We start from the raw sequence: 22,992 nt of genomic DNA, 5'->3' as shown, positions 1-22,992 counted from the left end.
ACATAGCACCGTGTGTTCTAAGATTTGAGCCCTAGATAAATAAAAGAGCATTAGCACATTGAAAAGGGTAGAGAGAAGTGACTTTACACACACACACACACACACACACACACTTCACTCTTCATGCCCGTCTGCCTCCTGCTTATGGAAAAATCATGAGACAACTTGACGAATGTGTTATTTTTTTAATAGAAACCACATCACTTCATATGTTACAGCATGTAATTCAAGAGGTCCCCAGAAAGCTTTTTCATCCACAAAATAACAGAAAGGATAAGTACACTCACCACCCAAGCCTTTGGTTTTATTCTTTTTTGTTTTGATCTCTGTTCTCTTACCACAATGACATGCTGCTTCCAGAATGGAACTCTGTCTTTAAGTTCTATACTAGTTAGGAGGCTAATCTATCAGCTTGCCTTAATAACGTAATGGATGTCCTAATTTAACTGAGGAACCTGGACAAGTCTTCCTTGATTTCAGCTTCATCCCAAGGCCCATGAATGTTTTCTTTAAAAAGCTGCAAGCGAATGAGGTAGAATGGACACAGACATGAGATAGACATCAGCAGAAGGGCAAAGAGTATGGCTCCCACAGCACTAATGGACAGTAGGCCTCCCAAGGCTGAAAACGCAAAAAGCAGTGTGACCCCCACATAGCTCCGGGGAGTACATGCCTTTAGTTTCTTCTGCAACATGGGCCACAGGGCAAAAATCTGAATGGCAAACGTCACCATGATGAAGGCATGCAGGGACCGGGGAAGACGTGATGCCAAGCATACAGAAGCAAAGATGGCCATGTTCAAGGATAGTGTGCTGGATACAATGGCAGCATTGGCACCATAGTCAAAAAAGATGAGATGGCCTAACAGCATGAAGACCGACATGGCATAGATGGTGTCAGTGCTGACAGACTCTGTAAGGGTCTTCAGCACTGGTGAAAACCCATAAGTGAAAGTAATGAAGACTAGGGCACTCTTCAGGTCAGCCCACCGGGTCTGCCCACTCTTCTTCCGCCCTTCACCTCCATCAATGAGATCAAACAAAACATACCCAATCAGTGAAGAAGCCAGGCCAGTCCCAAAAAGCCAATGGGGGGCCAGAAGACCCTCATCCATATACCACCAGATAACCACAAAAACACAAACACTGCACAGCTGCTGGATCACCACACTGGACTCAAATACCACAGCCCAATATTGGTATTTCCGAGCATGGATGTTTTTCCGGAGCTCTTCCAGGAATCGCCGGTCCACATAGTTATCAGGAAAGGGCTGTCGCTCATACAAGACCTTCTGCCACTTGACCTCCTTGGTGTTAGTTACAGGTTGAGCACACATTATCCTTTCATTCAAACTCAGGCCAGTTTAATCATCGCCCTCACAGAAGTCCAGGTGGTTGTTGTTCTTTATGAAGTTTTGAAATGAGACCTCCCTGGAAATTCCATGCTGTGTTGATGTTCTACCAACCTTTCCTTGTTTTCAAAGGCAGCAACCCAGGCTAGGCCTACAATAGATGAATTTGTCTCTGAGGGAGGACAACACAGCCAAGTTCCTAGAAAAAGAGAGACTGTGAACCTATGAAAGTTGTGAAAGGTCAAGAGTAGTACTGAGTTAAAATCAAATCAACTCAGTTTACTAAAAGTCTGAGAAAAATGTATGTGGTAGTCACCTTATGAGACATTAAAACTGCATTTCAGATTTGAAAATTATAATTCCTTGAATAATAAAAGACATCTGTTAGCTATCACTGATTGAGTACCTACTATGTGCTAAGTGCCTTATGTATCTTCTTTCACTTAATCCTCACAACCTTGTAAGTTAGTATTAGTCCTGCTTTGGTAAAAAAGCTGAGATTCAAGATGCTTAAGTAACTTTGCCCTAAGGTAACAGAGCAGAGCCAGGATTCAAACCAAAGTCTTATCCCAAAGCCTGTGTCTCACATTGTATCTCTCTCTAAACCAGTTCTTAATTCAGTGGTTCACATATCCCTTAGGTATATCACATTGCATGCTTATATCTGGATTTGTGTAAATTTATAGGGATAATATCCATAGTTTTTATTGGTTCTCAAAGGCATGTTATTTGTATTTTTTAAGTTACCAATCCAAAGTCAATAGTAAGCTGCACCATACAGAAAGGTATGAGCTCTATAGTTTAGCCAAAATCAAAGACTCAAAGAAACTAGACTCTTCTTCCATTAGCTGAGCTTAGCATCCTTTAAAGAGCTATCAATCTACTCAAAACAAGGAAACTCTTGAGAGGATCGAAGAAGATAATCTTCCCTTTTTCACAATGAGAAAACTAAGAGTCAGAAACACCACAGCCATCCGGCAAATTTGAGGAAAAAAAAATTTCATATTGCCCAACTTTATTTCTTCCATGAAGACCACGACAAATGTTGCTTGGCAAGCCAGACACCGTTACCCCCTCTCTGCAGCAGGGATCCCAGCCCGGGAATCCTAAGGCCGCCGCCGGGGCTGGAGGGTCTGCGACGCCCAAAAGGGCAGCGCCCGCCCGCAGAGTGGGGCTGGGAGGGGACAGGGTAGGGTAGGGTGACCCCAGGGTGCGCCTTCACTCTTCTGGCCCCCCATTTGGCTTTTTGGGTGGGCCTCCCACTTCCGCCGCAGCCCCTCACTCAGCCTTGGGTCTGCGGGAGACAGCAGAGGAAAAGGAGCCCCGGAAACACTGACCGTTACACGGAACCCACCTACCCGAGAGTTCCTAGGGCTGCGCAGCTGGGGCACGGCGGCACCCAGCCTTTTTCCCGCTCCGGGGCGCCGGGGCCGCGACTGTGGCCAAGCACTTCCGGGTCCGCCTCAATCTCCTCAGCGAGGGCACCCTTCCCCAGCCGGAACCATCGCGCCGTGGCTGCTGCCCCCTCCTGGCTGCTCAGAGGACCTCCGGGCTCCTCTTTTGGAGACTGGCCCAAACCCGAATGCTCTGAGCCTAGGAAGGCAAATCCCCAGCAATCCCCTATTGAAAGATGGGATGTGCCATCTGAAGGGCTGGGTAAGGCAAGAGAGGACAAGGAAAGAGGCTGGGCCGGTAGGTGAGAGATAATAGCCGCTTTTGTTGCGCTCCTTTATTAAGTCAGGCCCTCAGCTGGGACTTCCCATGCACCCATGCGTTCATTCCACAGATACTGATTGAATGCCTGCACGTAACAAGCCATGCTTGGGGTGCTCATGATACAGCCGTGAATGAAACACACAAAAATTGCTGCTCTCATGAAATTCTCTTTTTTGGTGCATTGACCTTTACACTGATTATATCATCTCCCCCCTCAAAGAGGACAAATCTAAGGCTCAGATAAGTTGTATTTGTCCAAAGACAGGCACCTGGGAAGTAGATGAACAGAGATCAATATCCAGTTGTCTATAGCTTCAAAGCTTGGTTTTTTTCCTCTTTACCTCCTAAAAGAGGTGAGGAGAAGATTGCTAATTAAACTGAGTTCATGGAAATATTAAAGGATGTATAAACAGAAGGAAGTAATAAAGAAACAAAGGGATGTAGAAAACACAGGATACAGTGGAAACAAAAATCAGAAAACATGACCCATTTACTAGCTCAGTGACTCAAGGCAAATCACACTACCTGAGCTTTGATTTCTTCATCAGTAAAATGGAGATGACATTATTTGCACTTGGCTACTTTATAGGATGGTTAAAGAGTTAAATATAAAAATGGTTTGTAAAGTGTTCACTATATGGCTGCTACTAGCTGACTTTGGCCATCATAATGATAGCAGTGTTTAAGTGTGATACATTCTGTAAAATGTTCTCTATTTCCCTCTAGGCTTCTGTTCCAAAATTTGACAAGATTCCTTGGCTTAGTGAGGCCAGCCTCGTAAACAAGCCATTAGTGCTCAGCCTTCCCAGAAGGTAACCTCTCAGCCACTGACAGTAAAAGTTTTACGAAACATCTCACAGAAGATGATTTCTTCTTAAGGGATGGGGACAATTATCAGAGGGCACATTTGATCCATTGAGAAACTCAAGTCAAGTGCTTTAAAAATAGAAATATTCCGGGTTTCTCAGAAAAAAATGATCACTGAGTATAGGCCTGGCTAGAGGAGATGAGATCTCAAATTATTTCCCTCTCCACCACTACCACTCAACAATATAAGATAATTTTGCCCCTAGACACTGTCTCTCAAAACACTTCCATCCTCTTTCTCACCCCACATTTTCTCCACTGCTATAGTCTGAACTTTTCACATTTTTGCCATCAAAAGTCTAGAACAGTAAGTTCCCATCTTTACAGAATAGTAACTCTGTATGTAACTTTGAGGCACCCTCCTACAATCCTGTTAGATCTACTCCTTCCAGACAAACTACTATATGACACATAGATCTATTTTTCAAAATTGCAGGAATTACATATCTAGGGAGCATTTCAGCTGTCTCTTGAAATAATTGGGTTACCGTGTTCCTTCTCCATTTTTGATGAAATGGTTCCTAAGTGTAGTGATAAACCCCACTCTGGGAAGGGGACATGGACGGAAGGGTAGGTGTGAAGTAGTGTTGGGGTGAATGAGAGAAACCAGAAAGAGGGCAGAGAGAAAGAGAAAGGGCAGGCATAGAGGCCATTCCAAAGGCACATGACAGACTAAAAAGGATTGACTCCTTGGCATGCGAAACAGCTCGTTAGAAAAGCCAGACTCCCCAAAAAGAGTTTCTTCTCCTGTTGATAACTACCATGTACCCTCCTGCCCATGGATAAGTGACTTCATAAGCAAATTCCCATCACTGTCTCCACATCCCCATTTTAGTAACATGTACCTTTGCTTTGTCTACTGTACATTAAAAAAAAATCACATTCTCAGTAAATAGGTAGACAGTTTTAGTATTTTCAGAACAAAATTCACAAGTGCTTTCAAGTGCTTGTTATTCAGTTGTGTTATTTTTACATAATTTTGAATGTAGCTAAAGCAGATGATCAGAGGTTCAATAAACTCAAAGGCCTATTTAAGAAACAAAAGTACTAAGTGATAGAGTGCTTATTAAGAGTTGTTAACACTGCATGGATCAGCATGAGTAAGGACAGTCTAGCATATTTTAATTGAGGGTGGGACACAAACTCACAGGCCCATGGCAGTCAGATGAGGGGCATAATGAGTACAGCTGGCCAAATAGGACTGAAATGAACGGGAAATCACCTCCCCCCTTCAGCCCACCCCCACCCCAGCAGTGTTACCTGCAGGCATGTGAGTCCAGAGGCCAGATCCACTGGGTCTTCTAACAGTACTAGAAATCTGGATGTTTTCTGTGAAATTGCTAGTGTTTGATCTAATAGGGTAATATCCCACCATCCCATACTACCCCCATGCCCACTAGACCTGCCCCAGCAGCCAAGAGCAAAGTATCCTTGTGCATGGCTCTCTTGCCCCCAGCTCCCTTGGTCTCTAATTATACAAGCCTTTGGCAGAGGGTGGAGATCAGGGAGAAGTGTAGGCCCAGAATACAACTGGGCATCGGCAGCACCTGTTCACTTTCACAGCCAGGTCCTGGAGGGTCAGAGCAGACAGTCTGTTGACAGCCAGCTGGAAAGGGAGTGGGTAGTTTTTCCTCCAGCCAGCCAAACCTAAGCTAGGCACAAGGAGAAATTACCTTAGGCAGGCAGTGAAGCTCTACTCATCGCTATTCTGGGAGGATTGGGGTAGCAATCAGAAAAATGTAATATACCTACCTCACAACAAAGGTGACCGAACAGCACCTTTGAGGTGCCCTGAGCTCTCAGGACGACAAGACAGGAATGTAAAGTCTTTTGAAAGGATGGTTTAAGTATCAAAAGATCTTAAGGATTAAAAGCTCCTCATGTGGGCCAAAGCTCTGGGTTCCAAGCTGTTTATTTTTGGCAAAGCCCCTTACTGAGACTTTGGGAGAAAGTTCTCAATGTGCCTTAAGCATTACATACCCTTGAGCAAAGAGTTCTAATGCAGAACAGTCTGAAAAAGATAAAGGAACATTTAGCCAAATATGCTCAGAGTAATTCCAAGTGTGCCCAATGGAAACACACCTACGGGGTTGGAGGAGGTGAGGCTGGGCTGTAATAAGAAGTGCCTGTACTGACCCACTTCCTTCAAGGACTCCCTCAGGTTGGCCTGACAATTTCGAAGCCACACTCATCGTCAGTCTCCAAAGCCCTTCAAGTCACACTAAGGTCCTGTTTATATAAGATTATTGTGTGCTGAAGGAGTTCTAAACTGGCCTCCTGGTCTCTGCTGGTCAGCATTTGGGTGACAAGTCCAAGATAGCCTATTCCCATATCAAAGACAAAGACCCTGAGGGCACTCATGTCAGACCCACCATCTGTGGTCTCACAGGGCCCAGGGAAGTGTGAGGAGAAATGAAACAAGAAATGCCTCATGAGCATCAAACTCCTTTCACATGCCTTTGTTTTAAATAAACAATGGACAATGAAATCTTTCCTCATTAGAGAGGAGATGTGTTCCCGGCAAAACTGCCAGCATTCTGAGTTTCTATTTCTTGGATGCCAGGGGTATGAATGGTGCCACACACACAGTCTATGATTATCAGGCCCCTGCAGGCCTTGGCCCCTTACACTGTGATGAAATGAACCACAGTGCCAAGTGAGACAGAGCGCAGGCAGGTCACCCTGTAAAAGGAACTGGTGTTCTTGCAACATCACCGCTTCAACTGCTAACTAGAAAGAAAAAATGTTCCAAAGGAAAAGAATGGGTGAAGGGAGAAGACGTTCTGTGGGAGGAAACAGGTGGATTGTTTCAGGGTGCAAGGACACAAACTCCAAGAAGTCAGCCCAGGTACGAAAGGGGACAGGTGCAGGTTAAACATAAAAACTTGAGTGCAGACCCTTTCAAAGAGGAAACCTGGGATTCATTTTGCTCATTACACATCTACTGTTGTGAACAATCTTTATCCTGCCTTGTTTGTACACTGTCTGACAATCCAAAATTGGTTAGTGCAAAACAAAAGGGACAGAAAAGCCAAAGTGACATAGCAGGGCAAATCCATCTTTTGGGAGCTCCCCAATGGCCTGAGTCCTCCAGAACTGGAATGGAAGGTAGCTCCCTGTGGTGTCCCTTGTATTCTCTCAGAAACAACCAAAGGCCTGGCTCTTCAAACACGGGACTGTGGTTCTAACTTTCTGTCGTTTTAATTACTTAGATATCCTCATTCCTCTGCGACTTTTCTGACTTCATCAAAGAAGAATATGAATTTGCCAATTTTGTTTCAAGTTCCAGATGTTTTATCTAAGGTACTAAAAAATTTTTGTTGAAATGAAACCAACAGCAGTTCTAGAATGACATAGAATATGAATACATGTCCCATCTCCTTAGCACAGCCCTGTGCTTGGTACACCATCAGTGTTCAATAAATATTTGTTAAATGAAATGAATGGCCCCACTCCCCTCACTATGTCTCAAGTGCCTTAGGGCCCCAGTTCACTAGAACTAAGAATACAGGCATAAGGTTAGAATCAACAAAAGAGGAAACTAAAAATTAGTATGGAGGAATCTGCCCCAAGACTTCCAGGGAATGCCTATCAGCCTGTGACTGGAACCAATCTGGAGTCTCTACTGCCTCCCCCCAAAGGATTGCTTATGTCTCCCACCTACAACTCCCTACACCTGTGGAATTTTAAATTAAAAACTCCTCATTTCCCCTCCACCATGACCGGCTGCCAGGTGACCCTCGATGTCACTGTGGAGCAAGCACACAGGCTACAGTGCTTGGGTAGTCAGAACCTCCCTGAGGTGGAGAAAGAGAGAAAACATATGGTGAGATAAACAATTTTTTCACCAGAAAAATCGCACATTCCTCACAGGGCTGTCATAGGCAGTGCCTGAAGCAGCGTCCTAAGGCACTTGACACAGTGCCCAACCCAGAGCAAGAGCTCAGTGAATGTGAGCCACAATTATTAGGAGCCCTGGTGTCAGTCAATATATGTTTACGGAGGCCATTGTATTTGCTTTAATACATCAGAGATGAGTAAGTCAGCTGCAGCTACGCAGATGAGTGAGCAGACCGGACAGGGACACAACTGAGAATGCGTCTCAGAGACAGGGCACAGCACTTGTGAGAGAAGGTGGGAGCAAAGGTTACTCCCAGGTTGGGCAAGCAGAGTGGAAGTGAGGGAATGATTCAAGAGGAAGTGTCATCTGCACTGGATCTAGAAGATACAGTTTTCAAGTGGAGGGAAGAGCCAGGGGTGGAGGAAGAACTGGAAAGAGAAGCTTATCAGCAAAGAGGTGGAGACTGAGTGTGCGGGAGGAAATGCCTGAAGAATATCAAGGAATTCTGAGCACACATGAAAGGGAAACAAGGACACGGCTGGGCCCAGCTAATGCACACAGGGCCCAACAGACAAGAACAGAGAGGACACATTGAAGGTTTTCAACACCAGAGTGTTAGGGTCCAAGCTTTGCTTAAGAGTCATCTCTTAGTCCCCCTAACACCCTGGACAGGCAAGTAGGTAACATGGCCATGACATGCACTGGGTAGAAGTGGGGGATGAGCGGGGAGGCAGGACTGGCTTAGCAATTGCTGCAGAACCAGCAAGAAGCCTTCCAGTCATCAAGTCGCTGTGAACTTCCTATTTAGACAGGTCTCACCTGCCGCTGAATGCCTCCTCATCTCAGGTTTGTTCTGGGTCTCTGTAGTGTGGCAACCTAGGCACTAGGACACCAGGCCCCAGCCTGGCTGGAGTGGAGAATGGGGAAGGAAAGCCAATCCTAACGACCAGTGGGAGTGAGAGGCCATTCTCCAGCAGGGTGTAGCGGTTTTTGTGGCTGCAATATTCATAGTTAGCCACTAGATGACAGTTAAGAGCAACAGCTTCCAGCTGCGCCGCCCAAAGGGTGCCTCGGAGGCCAGTTTCCCAGCTGACCCATGAGAAGTCTCAAATAGGTTGCTTTTACCAGTAGAGAATACAGGCCCCTCAACCTCACCCTCACTCTCATCCTGTTAGGGGCTGACCCTCCACTGATTTGCACGTGAGAAAGAGTCACCCCTGCAGATTGAAACACAAGTAGGGAACCCGGGATCCTTGCTCTGTTGGGGCACCAGGCCGGTACTTCCAGTCATATTCTTTCCTGTCACACAGACATCCTCAAATTTGAATCTGGCTCCCAGAGTCTACTGCGCGTATGAAGGCCTGCACATACGTGCCATGAGGTAAAGGTGGATTCAGCTGGCAGCTGCTCCCTTCTGGAAAGAAACTGTTGTGTTTCAAGGGAGTAGAATGTACTGTGAACAGGATCTCTTCCTTCATTCTCTAAATCAGGGACCTGACAAGAAGCTGTTGGCAATCCGGAGGCCAACTGGAGACCCTGGACCCTGTGCAGAGGTGCAAAGCTCCTGCCACCTGGCTGCGTTCCTCTTCACCGTCACAGGTCAAAGGGCAGAACTTTAAACACCCACTTACTCCTCCCCCGCCCTGGAGCAACCCCATGGCTGAGGCAGGTGCACGTGTGCCTGGAGCAGTATTTCCTAGTGACTAGACAAAGGGGAGACAGGCTCAGAGACACAATAACAGGGAGAGGGAGACAGAAAGCAAGATAGAAACACACACACAGAGGTGGGGGACAAAAAACACAAAACAAAAGGAGAGGCAGGTCTATCAAAGAAGAAAGATTTTTAGTGAAGACAAATGAAGCCTAAACATTTCCTCGTTTAAACATCTACTGTGGAGAAGCTTCTTCATTTTCACCTGCCATTTCCAGGCATCCACTCATGACTCCTCAAGGTGCTGAGAAACAGAAAGGTGCATCATGATAGTTGGGTAACTGGGCCAAGAGGTGACTGACTCAGTGATCCAAGGCAAAGGAACGGCAGGTGTGTGGGGGTGACCCGGAAAACTGCAGCTGGAGACTCTGAAACCCCTTTGCCCACTTGCTGGTACTGGGTGTAAATTAACTAGAGCTCCTCAGTTACTAATAGATTATAAAATGCCACTCCACCCTCTCAATTCCTGCCCCCACTCTCTCTCTACTCACTTTGATCTGGGTTTGTTCTTCCAGTCTAATGAGTCAGAGTGAAGATAAGAACATTATTTATTTTGCTTTTAGCAGACCTGTGGCAAAAAGCCCTGGCTAAAAAGACTGTGCAGTAGCAGAGGCATAGCTGGGGAAGATGGATAGGATGTTGACTTTCTATTTTCTCACCACTAAGAACTCTCTTTTTATTATTTCTCTCACATTGACTAAATTTTCAAAGCTCATAACTACCAAGGAAACGACCTCATATACTCCTAAGTCATTTTCGTATTTATATTGCTTATGTTGATCTAGTGCATATAATTACAAATACAATTTTTAAAGAGAATATTAAATGCTATAGACCTAAAATAGTGATGGTAATAAAAATCAAATTTAATAAGTCTGAATGTAGGGACATGGCTGTCTATTATTTTGTATACATTTCGGGTTTTTTTAAGTATATTCAGCTTTATTTTTTAAAATGGCTGATATTTTCAGATAGAAGGAACATGTGTAATATCATAAGGTTTTTTTGAATATTGAAATTAGTTCTTTGAGCACTACTTTTGGGATTCTATGTGGTAGAAATAATTCTGCCTTTATATGGATTCTTTTTTTTTTTTGAGACGGAATCTCGCTCTGTCGCCCCAGGCTGGAGTGCAATGGCACGATCTTGGCTCACTGCAACCTCTGCCTCCCAGGTTCAAGTGATTCTCCTGCCTCAGCTTCCTGAGTAACTGGGATTACAGGCGCATGCCACCACGCCTGGCTAATTTTTGTATTTTTAGTAGAGAGGGGGTTTCACCATGTTGGTCAGGGTGGTCTGAAACTCCTGACCTCATGATCTGCCTGCCTTGGCTTCCTAAAGTGCTGGGATTACAAGTATGAGCCACCATGCCTGGCCTTTATATGGATTCTAAGAGTTTACTCTTCCCCTGAGGAAAGATAATCCTTTTTATCCAAAAACTTTCTAGCCAACTGAAGTTCAATAGATGTGGCATTGGACAAATCTCTTAATCTTTCTGGGTCACAGCTTTCTCCTGGGTAAACTGAAAGATTTGAACCAAGTGTCCTATCAGGTCTCTCTCAGTTAAGTTACAAGTGGGAAGGAGAAAAGAAATAGAGGTGTTGAAGGAAAGGACAGAGGCAAATGTGTCAGTATTCCTCACAGGGTGCTTGTGAAGCCTGTTTTAATCACAAGCTGGTGCTTACATTTTTGTTTTTTATGTGAACAGGTGTGTAAGAGAGAGAAAGAAAGGGAGTGAAAGAGAGAAAGAAAGGAGAGTAGAGGGAGAGGGAGATGGAGAGAAATATGTTTCTCTGTTTCTTTACCAAGGGTTCAAGAAGGCCATGGCCTTGGGCCACGAGTCAGCCCTTAGACACCGCAGCAGATATTGGCCTAGGGTATGAGGATGTTTCCAATTGTCAAATGTGTTTTGGCTTCTGGGGACTGGCTGAAATCTGCATCATACCTTGGCCAGGCTACACATAGGTTGCTGTCACTCTCCTGTCACAACTGCCATCTGCTATCCAGAGGACAGCTGCTTGGGAAATGAGGGCCCCATTAACATTCCAGTCCCTCTGGCTCTAGACCTGATAAAACCAGGGACTTGTGCTGTGAATGCGGACAATTCCCTCTCCATTCCTGTTATTGCTGCTGAGCTGGTCATAAGGAAACCGAGTGAGAAGGGAATGCAATAGAAGAAAAAGACCAAAGACCTGGATTTCAGGGCTGGGAAAGAAAGCAAGACAGAATGGAGGAAATGAGGCCTGCAGGACATGGAGTCTCAAATGTTTGCATCACCTTTAAAGTAGCCTGTCACAGCTGCCTTCCACGACTCTTCAATGCCCTCATCCTTTCTCCAGATAGAAATGGAACAGCTCTTCTTGGAGGCCAGGCTTCAGCTGATAGCGAGTCTGAGGTAGAGTACAGCACAGATCAAAGATTGCTTTTTACCTTTGCATGTAAAGTGTAAAGGGACAGGATTAGAGCATCCACCTCTGTCTTTTTGAACACAAAGACCATTATCGGTAGGGGAAGGGAGACCTGGAGAGTTTATATAATTGACAAAAGTCACCCAAGTTGTTTGTAAGCCAGGACTGGAACAGAGCTTTTTGGGTGTCTAGCCAGTGTTCTTCCCCAGTGCATTACATAGAATGAATTTGTTGTACTACAACACTAATGTTCTGTAACATTTCCCTGAAGACAGTGTTATAATAGTGATCTTCATTTATATATGTATTTTTTGTTTTATATATATATATATATGTTGATTGTGTCTATATTTAGACCTCATAATTTAAATTGCTTACAATGACTCATTCACTTGCCCGATGTTTGTTGAATACTTGCTGTGTGCCAGGTTCTATCGTAAGTTCTAGGAATACAAAGATGTGTAAAACATGATTCTTGCTCTTAAATATAATAACTCTCAGCCCGGTGGAGGAAATAAACACATTTAAAATCAAGAATAGTGCAAATACAAAGAAAGCTAGACCAAGTTTATGATGCAGTCAAAGAGGCAGGCACCCAACTGAGGTTAGGAGGATGAGAAATGGTAGCAGGCCCAGGAGAAAGGTTTTCTGAGGATGTAACACCTACACTATGTCTTAAATGAGTAGCTATCAAGGCCAGGTGGGACAATATATAAGTATTTCATCCCTCAGATTCTAAGAGATGACAGTCATTATGTTATGGGACTCTGTAGTCACATTTACAGTTGTTATTAACCTAGCAAGATCTTGCAATGCACTTTGGAGATCCTGCAAATAATATCTGTTGCTTGATTTGCAATGAGCTCTGAGATTCCACTTCCTATAGGGGCTAATAGTAGTCTTAGCAGAAACCAGAAGTCTGGAAAAAGGTGAAGGAAATAATTTCAGTGAAGAACTTATAACTCTACTAAAAACAAACCTGCCCAAGGATTCTCCCATATCTGCCTTCCGTTGTCCAGGTCTTCCTCATCCCTTCAGACTGAGTGCAAATTCCACTTCTAGGAAGCCTTTCCTGATTTCTCCAATCAGAAGTGGTCTCTCTGTTTTCTGAAGGCACAGAGGTATTAGTGCCTCTTGTATGATATCTAGTGTGTCCTACCTTAATTGCAGTTTCAGAAATGTACCTCACTCTCATACCTCAAAGATGTGAGGGATGGAAGGAGGAGCTGGAGCTTCAGGGGATATCACCCCCAGGGGTATCAGGAAGACATGGTAGAAAGTTGAATCAGCCCAAAGCAGAGGAGTCAATATCCACAGACATTTCCTCTCTAGTCTCTCTTCTCACTCCATTCATCCTCCCACCAGACAACCTGTCCATCCCAACCTACATTCACTTACCCGAAGCTGATTTGCTAGATTATTCTTCCAGGTTGTTGTATAGTGTTTCCCGGGCTTGTAACACCCTCACCATCCTTGTTAACTCCACAAACACCTACCCAAGCATTGCCTGTTTTTTTCACCCTTCTCAGACCCTTCCCTCTCTGCCTCACCCCCAGTTAAGCTCAATGACCCCTTTCAGCTTCACTGGAGCCTCGATATATTTCTGTTGTAGCACCTTCAACACCATCATACTTCTTGATGTATAGGCTACTGGATGGTGAGCAGCTTGAGGTCACAAACTATGTCTTATTTATTTAAATGTCTCCAGTACCTAATGAATGGGTAAATGAATGAATTTGTATTCTTCTTTTGTCTTCCTTAGAAACTTCCTTCCAGAAACTTTGCCTTATTCATCGGTATGACCCCCGTCACAGCACCCTTTACTTGGTAGCCTCACAATAGATGTTTGTTGTTGAATGAATGAATCTAGTTATTTACACACATACTTTGACATACCAACCCACAACATTGTAATACTAAGTTGATTCTTTTTAGAACGCCCTATAAAAATGAAGTGTATTTTAAATGTTTGTCAAAAGAATCCAACTTTGTTAATAGTTTTTAGCCCTCAAACCCCTAGTGATGCATCACCTAAGTGCCATATGTCTCTCACAGGATGAAGCTACTTGCAGAACAATCTGGCAAAGGTCATCCTAGGAGCACACCTCAGGAACTCCTCACTTTCTGTTCCTCCTCTTTCTGTTCCCCACACCTCCCAGGGCAACAGGAATGGGTCAAGGCACACCATGTAGTGATGGGCCAGCAAGTGGATCAAAGGAAAGAGAAGACTTCAGTCAATAGTCTTCTCGCTGTGGTTTTCCTTTTCCCCATATTCTGCACTTTCTGTGACCATATCTCATGACTAATGTCAATGTGAATGAGGAAGGTTAAGAGAGAATCCCCAAACGTAAGTTTAGCTTCAAGTTCCTATATGCTTCCTAAGCAAACCTTTATCAGAGATGCAAATGAGAACCTCCTGAACCAGGTGTAAATGCTCCAAAGTCCTCTCTTTAACCCTTTTGCAGAAATGAAGTCAGAATAAAAACCAGTGGTTACAGTGAGCAGACACGGTGCCCCTCCCCTTCCTCCACTGGTTGTTTCTTCACCTGCTGAGACAGTCTCTCTTTCCCAGAGGATTGAGGGGACTCAGGACTCACACACAAGCTTGAGTTCTGCTTGTGGCTTCAATCATTGTGCTTAGGAGGTACAGAAGGGCCAAATGGTGCTGGACTATGGATGCATGAGAGCTGATGCTGGCCCGGAGTTAAGGCATAAGAAAGGAGGGCGATGCTTAGGAAAGGCCCGTGAAAAAAATATTTGCAAAAGAGAAGTCTTCTCTTCATTCTTTCTTAGGCCATCAGAGATCCTCAGTCTATATGGTGGAGCCTTTGTATAAAATGGAAAAAATGGCCCACCTATAGGAGAATGCAGCCCCTCAGACACAGGTGCTCAGGCTGGAAAGTAGAGACCCCACTGAATTTCAGGCCCCAGCCATCTCTGCCAGCTGTCTTTACATCTATACCACTGCATGCAGCAGCCTCAAGACCACCACCTAGCCTATGTCTCACTCCCTCCTGCCTAAACTCTTGGAACCTACCAGCTGCAGCACACTCCAGATTCAACACCCACCCTGGATGGGGCTGAGACCACAGTGTCCATCTCTGTTTTATGGAAGGAAAAACTGTTACCTCTCTCACCCCTCCACTGCTTTCCTACATCTTTGTTGCCCTACATGCCCCACCATTTCCTCACCTCTCTCTGTCTCTCTTTCCCCTCAGGCCAGGAGGAACCAGTGTGACTTCATGCTGCTCAGAAACCAACAGCTGTGCTCCACATGTCAAGAAATAAAAATGGTAGGCAAGGGGGAAAAGACAGAAATGGGCACAGGCATCTCAGGTTGCAGCACTGCCCTTCCCAGCCAAGCCCTGTGGAGAGAGATAGTGATGGGGCCCGTTGCAGGGAGGGCCTAGATAAAGGCTGCCAAGGAGGAACTGTTGGTCCTGGGAGCAGCATCAACTGACAGAACATGACAAACCTTCTCCGTTTCAACAAGCTAAAGGGTAACCAAGATAGGCGGGCCAGAGTAGAGATGCAATGAGCCACTTCGCCTTGGGCTCCTAGGTAACTACAGCCTCTCACAGGCTTAGGGGATTGTGGAGCTCCTTCTCCCTCCTTAATGTAGCCCCCACACAACACACATGCTCACACTCATTTCTCCACCATTACAATCAGGAGACAAACAGCTTCATCTTTGGGTTTACTGTTAATTTAGGTAGCACCTCAAGAGAAAGACTGGGGAGAGAGTCTACAGTACTTTCTAGGTAGTCAGGGGTGGTGTCACCTGCCTTGGATATTTGTAACATGTACTGGAGAATGGTGGTAGGGGAGGAATATTAGGAAAAGAAAGAAGGAAAGCAAGGGAAATGTGGAGGGAACAAAGACAAACTTCTGCCATCTATCACAGTTGCTGAATCAGAGGCCTGATTCAGGAAGGATGCTAGACTAGGCTGCAGTTAGGCCTTGGGTAATTTAAGAATTAGAGTTAGCGTTGGGATGGTTGTTAGCATCAGGGTAAGGAAGAGGCTTTGGTTAAGGGTTAATTTAGCAACATGGTTAGGTTTGAGGTACGAGCTGGAGACGGGTTTCTTCAACTCTGATATCCTATAATTCTCCTTTGACTTGGGGAGGAAGGTGGGGCTAAATGTGTAGGCTAAACGTGCTTTAAAGGAATGGAAGAAAAATAGAAGATATAAGAAAAGCTCCTTCACTGAGTTCATGGCAAGTCTTCAGTCCAGTCGGATGTGAAAGAGAGTGGCAGTTTTGTGAAATTTTTATGTGGGATTTAAAAATTTAACTGAAGCTACCGGCAAAGCTGCACCTAGATGTTGCCATCTATGTTCATTTTCTACATAATTAGGGTCACTGTGTTAAATATTAGCATTGGCTGGAGTCTGGGAAACTAGGATTGGGATTTCTCCTGGTCTTATTCCTGGAATCCCTTGTGTCCACATTTAGAATGCACCAACCCCAGGTCTAAGCTGGCCTTGGCCAGCTGGCACACTTGGGACGTCAGCAGCCGTCCTCTTTCTCAAGACCTCTTCTCTGACCTTTGCCCTTGTCCAGGAATGATAGAAGTGGAACCACATGCTATAATTTTACTATTTATTGAAGCTTCTAAAAGGAAGGGCTTCAAACACAAAAGTGCCCAGGGAGCCTTCTGTACTGTCAGAACCTGGTGAGAAACCACAGAAAGTTAGAAAATAAGCATGAAATACCCTTGCCTCACTCTATGCAGTAATACCTCAAAGTCCTCCCAAGGGGAGGGACTGCAGGTCTGCTGTAGTCACTGTGATACCCCTTCTTTCTCAGCAGTGAGTTGAATAGAAATACTGGGGAATATATAAAAAGACTCCCAGGAATAGAAGGGCATTTCCTCAACCTAATAAAGAGCAGCTTGAAAAACCAACAGCTAACACCCTACTTAATGGTAAAAGACTGGATACTTTCCCCTAAGATTAGAAACAGGGCAACAATGTCTGCTCCTGACACTTCTACTCAACTTTTTACTATACATTCTAGCCAGAAAGATAAGAAAAAGAAATAAAAGTCATCCACATTAGAAAGAAAGAAGTACAACTAGTCTACTTGCAGATGATATGATCTTATATAGCGAAAGTCCTAAGGAATGCACAGAAAACTATTAGAGCTAATAAATGAGTACAGCAGTGTTGAGGATACAAGATCAGTATATAAACCTTAATTTTTATTAATAGCAATGAACAATCCAAAAATGAAGAAAACAATGCCATTTGTAATAGCATCAAAAATTATTTAGGAATAAATTTAACAAGAGAAGCACAAGAGCTATACAATGAAAAGTATAAAACATTGTGGAAAGAAAATTTAAAAGGCCTAAATAAATGGAAAGAACCCTGTGTTTATGGATTGGAACACTTAATATTGTAAAGATGGATATATTCCCCCAAATTGATCTACATATTTAATGTAATCCTCAAAATCCCAGATGCCATTTTTATAGAAATTTGCAATCATATCTTAAAATTTATATTAAAATGCAAGAGATCCAGGATAGCCAAACAATCTTTAAAAAGAAGAACAAAGTTGGAGGTCTCATACTTCTTGATTTTAAAACTAACTACAAAGCTATGGTCAGGACTGTGTGGTACTGCCATAAAGATAGGCAAATAGATAAATGGAATAAAATTGAAAGTGCAGAAGTAAATTCTTACATTTATAAACAATTGATTTTTGACAAAGGCACCAAGACAGTTCAATGACGAAGTGGTACAGGGGCAGCTGCATAGATACATGCAAAAGAATGAATTTGTACCTCTTCCTCACACCATGTACAAAAATAACTCAAAATAGGTCAAAGACCTAAATGTAAGACCTAAAACCATAAAACTCTTAGAAGAAAACATAGGTATAAAGCTTCATGACCTTGGATAAGGCAATGGTTTCTAAGATAGGACACCCAAAGCACAAACAACAAAAGGATATAGATAAATCAGTCTTCATAAAAATTTTAAACTTTTGTGCCACAAAGAACACCATCAAGAACATGAAAAGACAACCCAAATATTTGCAAATCAACAGATGAAGAATTATGTCAGATAAGGGACTAGTATCTGGAATATATAAGGAACACTTACAACTCAACAATAAAAAGGCAAACACCCTAGTTGAAAAGTGAGCAAAAAGTTTCAATAGACATTCTCTAAAGAAGATCTACAAATGACCAATAAACACATGAAAAGATACTCAACATTATTTGTTGTAAAGCAAATGCAAATCAAAACCACAATGAGATACACTTTCCATCCACTAGGATGGTTGTCATAATAATAATAATAAAACGGTGGATAATAACAAGTGTTGGCCAGGATGTGGAGAAATTAGAACCCTCAAAAATTGCTGATGGGAAAGTAAAACAGTACAGTTGCTTTGGAAAACAGTTTGGGAATTCCTCAAAACCTTAGACACAGAGTTACCATATGACCCAGCAATTCCATTCCTAGATATGTACCCAAGAGAACTAAAAACATATTCATATACAAAATTCTACAAGAATGTGCATAGCAGTCATATCTTAATAGCTGAAAAATGGAAATAACCCAAATGATTATAGCTTGATTAATGGATAAACAAAAATGTTGTCTATCTATATAATAGAATATTAATCGTAAAAAAGAATGAAATACTAAAACATGCTATAACATGGATGAACCTTGAAAACATTTTGCTAAGTAAAAGAAACCAGATGAAAAAGATCACATATTATATTGGTTCCATTTATATGAAATGTCCAAAATAGGAAAATTCATAGAGACAGAAAATAGACAGTGGTTGTCAAAGACTGGGGAGAGGAGTGAGTGAGAAGCAATTGCTAATAGATATGTGGTTTCTTTTTGGGGTCATGAAATGTTCTAGGAGTAAATAATGGTGATTGTTTTACAACTTTCTGAATATACTAAAAACTACTAAATTGTACATTAAGATGGTGACTTATGATACATGATATCATAAACACTGATAAAAAGAAATTAGCACTAAATAAAAGCACAAAATAGATGAATCTCAAAAAAAATGTAAATAGGACCTGGTTATGTAACTACTCATATTCCTATGTAACCTTGGGCTAGAAGCTCAATCATTTAGTGCAGAAGAAATACCTGCTGACAGTTATGGTTGTGAATCACCAGTGATATTTGCCTTGGTTTTATCTAGGCTGTGTTTTATCACGTCTCTGCTCCAAATAGCTCATCTTCCCCTTAATGCACCTATTCTGTAGTCCTTCTGTTATCTTCATTACTCTCTAATCAACACTTTCAAGCCCCTTAAAAGTAGGACCATCAAGCTAGACAACTGTAAACAGATATTCTCTAACATATATTTAAAAATAGTTTTGAAATAAGTTTATTTCAACAAATATTTATTGATTGTCTGCCATGGGCCAGGTACCTAGGTAAACTACAAAGAAAAAAAAAGAAATACATAAGACCTGTCTTTAAGGAGTCAACAAATAAATAAATAATGACAATAGAATATAATCAATATAAACAGAAATAGATCTGATGGGGAGTGAAGTGGCAGTGAAAGTAAATATTAAGGAAGTCTTCCTTGAAGAAAAAGACTATTCATGGTTTTCAAGAATCAATAGGAGTCTACCACAGTACACTTTTTCTCAAAAACAAAAATCGTGTCTTTGGCAGGCAGCTTTGTTCTGATGTAGCCCCTGTAGGGCAGTTCATTCATACAACAGCGCTAGCTGGATTTAGGGGATTTAGAACAGCAATCATGCTATTCAGGAGGAGTTACAATTTCCTGCATCTTCCCTTGGAGCAGAGTCAACTTTAGATAAATTTTTGAATAAAGCAGTCTGTCTCTGGCACATTCTCATCCACTTTTATGTTTAGAAATCTCTCCTCAGGTTCTTACTAAAGCCTTGGCTGCCCCCACTATGCCCAGAGGCTCCTTGTTACCAGATCACCTCCTTCCTCTCCCTCTCCCATCCTTTTTTCGGCTAATGAGTTAGGAGAACAAACTGATTAAACATAGTACATTCTTGGCATTTGTATAGCCTTTGCATTCAGCTTTTTTGCTATTTTCAAGCACCTCTAAAGGTCCTTAATACATTGTAATTTGTAACTTTGTTATGTCATAAACTTAAATCATGAGTCACTTGGTACAAGTCACTTAGTGAGTAGAGTAGTTGAACACCTGCACCCACATCTTTGTGATTGTCACTTTATCATTATAGCTACAATAATTTTCGAGAAATAATGGAAAAATGCTTCCTAGTGAAAACATTCTTAAAAGAAAACCAACATCTAGTGCTAGGAACAAATTTGGAAAAGTTCAAGAAAGTGATGTTTCTTAACCAAAAATACTGTAACTGTACATTGATTTTAGGCCTATATGAAAGACACCTTTAAAATTTCAAGTGTGCTTCAAGGTGGGTTCATTCATTCACTAATTTGATCAAAAATATTTCTTAAACAGACATCGTGTTAGCAGCTGGAAATACAAAAATAGAGACAAGGTCTATGCCCTCATGAAGCTGAAAGTCTATTAGGGAACCCAGACATTACACAAGTAAATACAATATGAAGGTTATCAGTATTTTGATCCAGGAGACCCTAAGAACATAGAGCAGAGGACTACCGAACAGTAGTCCCGGAGTCAGCAGTCTCCGTGATAAAGTGACGGTTAACCTGAGACTTGAAGAACATGTGTGTGTTGGGCATGGGGGCATCTAAACAAACCAATTTTAAAGATTTACTAAATCCGTGTATCTAATTTCAACTGATATCCGGGGAAAAACAATGGCTCTGACTTGAGGGAAGGGTGAAACCGTCTGGTTCATTCACATCACAAAAGGATGTATGAAGGACTTTGATATCAAATACAACTCAAATTCACTAAAGTGGTACATTATTTATTTAAATCAAAATGCAGTTACAGGCAACGTTCTAAATGAGACTTTCTTCTTAAGGTACAACCAAGAACAATGAAAATCCCAGATGATCCAAAAGTATCCTTTGAGAATTTTATGAGTTATAGGTAAGTCAACAATTTAAATCAGGACATGACTTAATTCTCGTTATGTCTGAGGACACAGGAGAGTGGATTGAGAAGCGTAGTAAGAGGAATGTTTAAGGAATGCTTAGGGAACAGGCTTCTTGACTGGTTTTATTTTTAGGTTAAACCAAATCATTAGATCAAAAAAGAAAGTTCACCTTTTTGCTTGAACAACTACTGAAACTATTGCAGAAAGTATAATCTTCCTTTCCACCTTCACAAGAACAATATAAGAAATAGAATGGGAAATTTCTTTGATAATTCAGATGGAACTAAATACAAATTCTCCATGTAGATGACATATCTAATCTGCAAGATATGGGGGATTACACATAATCTTTCCTTAGTCCAAGATGTTCTCTGCTACATTTTAGTAACTAAAATTCCTCTTTATCAGTTTGTTTGGTTGTTATTTAAAGCTTTTTTTTAATCAAGATCGAGTATAACAGATATAAAATCCAATTGGAATTATGATTAGTTTTTTTGTGTGTTTTGTTTTGTTTGGTTTGGTTTGGTTTTTTCTTTTTGAGATGGAGTCTCTCTCTCAAATAGCTGGGATTACAGGTGCCCACCACCATGCCTGGCTAATTTTTTTTTTTTCTTAGTGGAAATGTGATTTCACCATGTTGGCCAGGCTGGTCTCAAACTCCCCACCTCTGGTGATCTGCCCGCCTCAGCCTCCCAAAGTGCTGTGATTACAGGTGTGAGCCACCGTGCCCCGCCTAGTTTTTCAAAGAGTTTTTTTCTTCTATATTTAACTATTAGACAGGGAAGAAGGACTCTGTTTTTACTTTATTACAACATGTAAAACATGGACTTATTCTAAACAGGACATCAACACAGGTCAACTTGCATTGCAATAGATGGTTGGAAAGTAGACATACACTCACCCTTACATATGACTAACCAAAAAAGCTATATGTAATCTAATGGCCATTTTAATTTTTTCCTCATACAGAGAGCAATAATGTGGAAAAATAAATAGGTTTTTCTGTAACCTTATGTTGCACAAAGGTACATGTCCTGATTCCTTTTATGACCTTAGGGCCATTTGTTCCAGACTCAAATATAGACCCAGATACACTGAAAACATGTACCCAGTTCCTGGCCAAGGTAGACAAGGTTATGGAGGAAGTAGCTATTTGAGCAGTACAAGCTCCATCACTAATAACATTTACCTGTACTGACTCTATATTTTTAAAGAGCTCTTATATGATAAAAGTAATTCTAGTAAATATTCATTATGAACTTAAATGGAAAACTGAAGCATCTAAAATAAGAGATTTCTGAGCAAAATTTCACCCTTCTGTGAAATAACCTTTCGAAATTTGTTGCCCCATTTTACTTATCTTGCAAGTTTTGTACTTTATTTAAATACAAAATTCCAGAACATTAATTAGTTGTATTTTAAACAAATAGCTCTTATCCCTTTAAAACTAAGACCAAGGATTAAACCAATCTTAAAATCATGTCAACATCAACCAGATGTATCATGAGATTGATTGTTGTATTCTTTTTTTTAGTGTTATGGAGGAAAACATACCACTTCTGTTTGAGACTTAGCTAGAGTGACTATAAAGCAAGGGCCTGGTTTTATCTCTAACTTTTCCAAATTTGTTCCTAGCACTAGATATTGGTTTCTGTTTTCATACTTTTTAAGTATCACTGCATATATATAGGCAAGTGGAATTATCTTCACTGAAATTATGGTTTTTTAAAAAGTGACTTTAATTATAGCCATTGCAGGAATTAAAATATAATACTTATTGAATGAAAAGAATGAAGGAAAAAAGGAAGAGAGGGAGAAAAGATGGCAGGATAGATATATATTTGTTGAATTGTAGAATAGACAGAGCTTAAACTATTCAGTCCTGAACATACCATCTGCCTGTTTGCCCAAAATGGATAATAGAAGGGGTTTTGCTTTCTCTTTTTCTCAATCTCAGTGACAATTGATTAAAGCAAACTGGCTTAACTCACTATATTTTTGGTAGCAAAGCAAAAATAATCTTGGAAGATCTTTGTGGAAGTAGAAACCATGAAATGAATGTAGGGC

At 41.9% G+C, this 22,992-nt stretch overlaps 2 protein-coding genes across 6 annotated transcripts in view; one reads left to right on the top strand and one right to left on the bottom strand.

Annotated features, from left to right (window-relative positions):
- Positions 1-22,992, top strand: part of C1H1orf105 (chromosome 1 C1orf105 homolog) — a 48,041-nt gene that overhangs the window by 20,674 nt on the left and 4,375 nt on the right. The window contains exons 1-5 of one of the 3 annotated variants that reach the window (XM_054525428.1): positions 2,718-3,043; positions 3,794-3,879; positions 7,147-7,237; positions 15,113-15,187; positions 20,851-20,918. In XM_054525428.1, coding sequence (XP_054381403.1) covers positions 2,987-3,043; positions 3,794-3,879; positions 7,147-7,237; positions 15,113-15,187; positions 20,851-20,918 — 377 coding nt within the window. In that variant the 5' untranslated portion in view covers positions 2,718-2,986. Of the gene's footprint in view, positions 1-2,717; positions 3,044-3,793; positions 3,880-7,146; positions 7,238-11,698; positions 11,882-15,112; positions 15,188-20,850; positions 20,919-22,992 lie in introns of those variants that run through there. The other 2 variants (XM_002809793.4, XM_009240915.2) reach the window with 2 other exon arrangements.
- On the bottom strand, positions 166-3,014 carry PIGC (phosphatidylinositol glycan anchor biosynthesis class C). 3 transcript variants are annotated; one of them, XM_063726458.1, is made up of 2 exons: positions 2,710-3,014; positions 166-1,550 (listed from the first exon to the last, which is right to left on the bottom strand). In XM_063726458.1, the coding sequence occupies exon 2, from the start codon at positions 1,334-1,336 to the stop codon at positions 443-445; it is 894 nt and encodes a 297-aa protein (XP_063582528.1). In that variant the 5' UTR covers positions 1,337-1,550; positions 2,710-3,014; the 3' UTR covers positions 166-442. The 3 variants fall into 3 exon arrangements, with proteins under 3 accessions (XP_063582528.1, XP_063582529.1, XP_063582530.1); XM_063726459.1 differs by having other exon boundaries at positions 2,706-2,811; XM_063726460.1 differs by having other exon boundaries at positions 166-1,565; positions 2,710-2,781.

Source organism: Pongo abelii, chromosome 1 (genome assembly GCF_028885655.2).
Source record: "Pongo abelii isolate AG06213 chromosome 1, NHGRI_mPonAbe1-v2.0_pri, whole genome shotgun sequence".
NCBI lineage: Eukaryota > Metazoa > Chordata > Mammalia > Primates > Hominidae > Pongo > Pongo abelii.
This window is presented reverse-complemented; position numbering and strand designations above follow the sequence as displayed.

What these genes read in the sequence shown, in the direction of transcription:
- PIGC (XM_063726458.1), bottom strand. Translation starts at nt 1,336, where the DNA reads ATGTGTGCTCAACCTGTAACTAACACCAAGGAGGTCAAGTGGCAGAAG.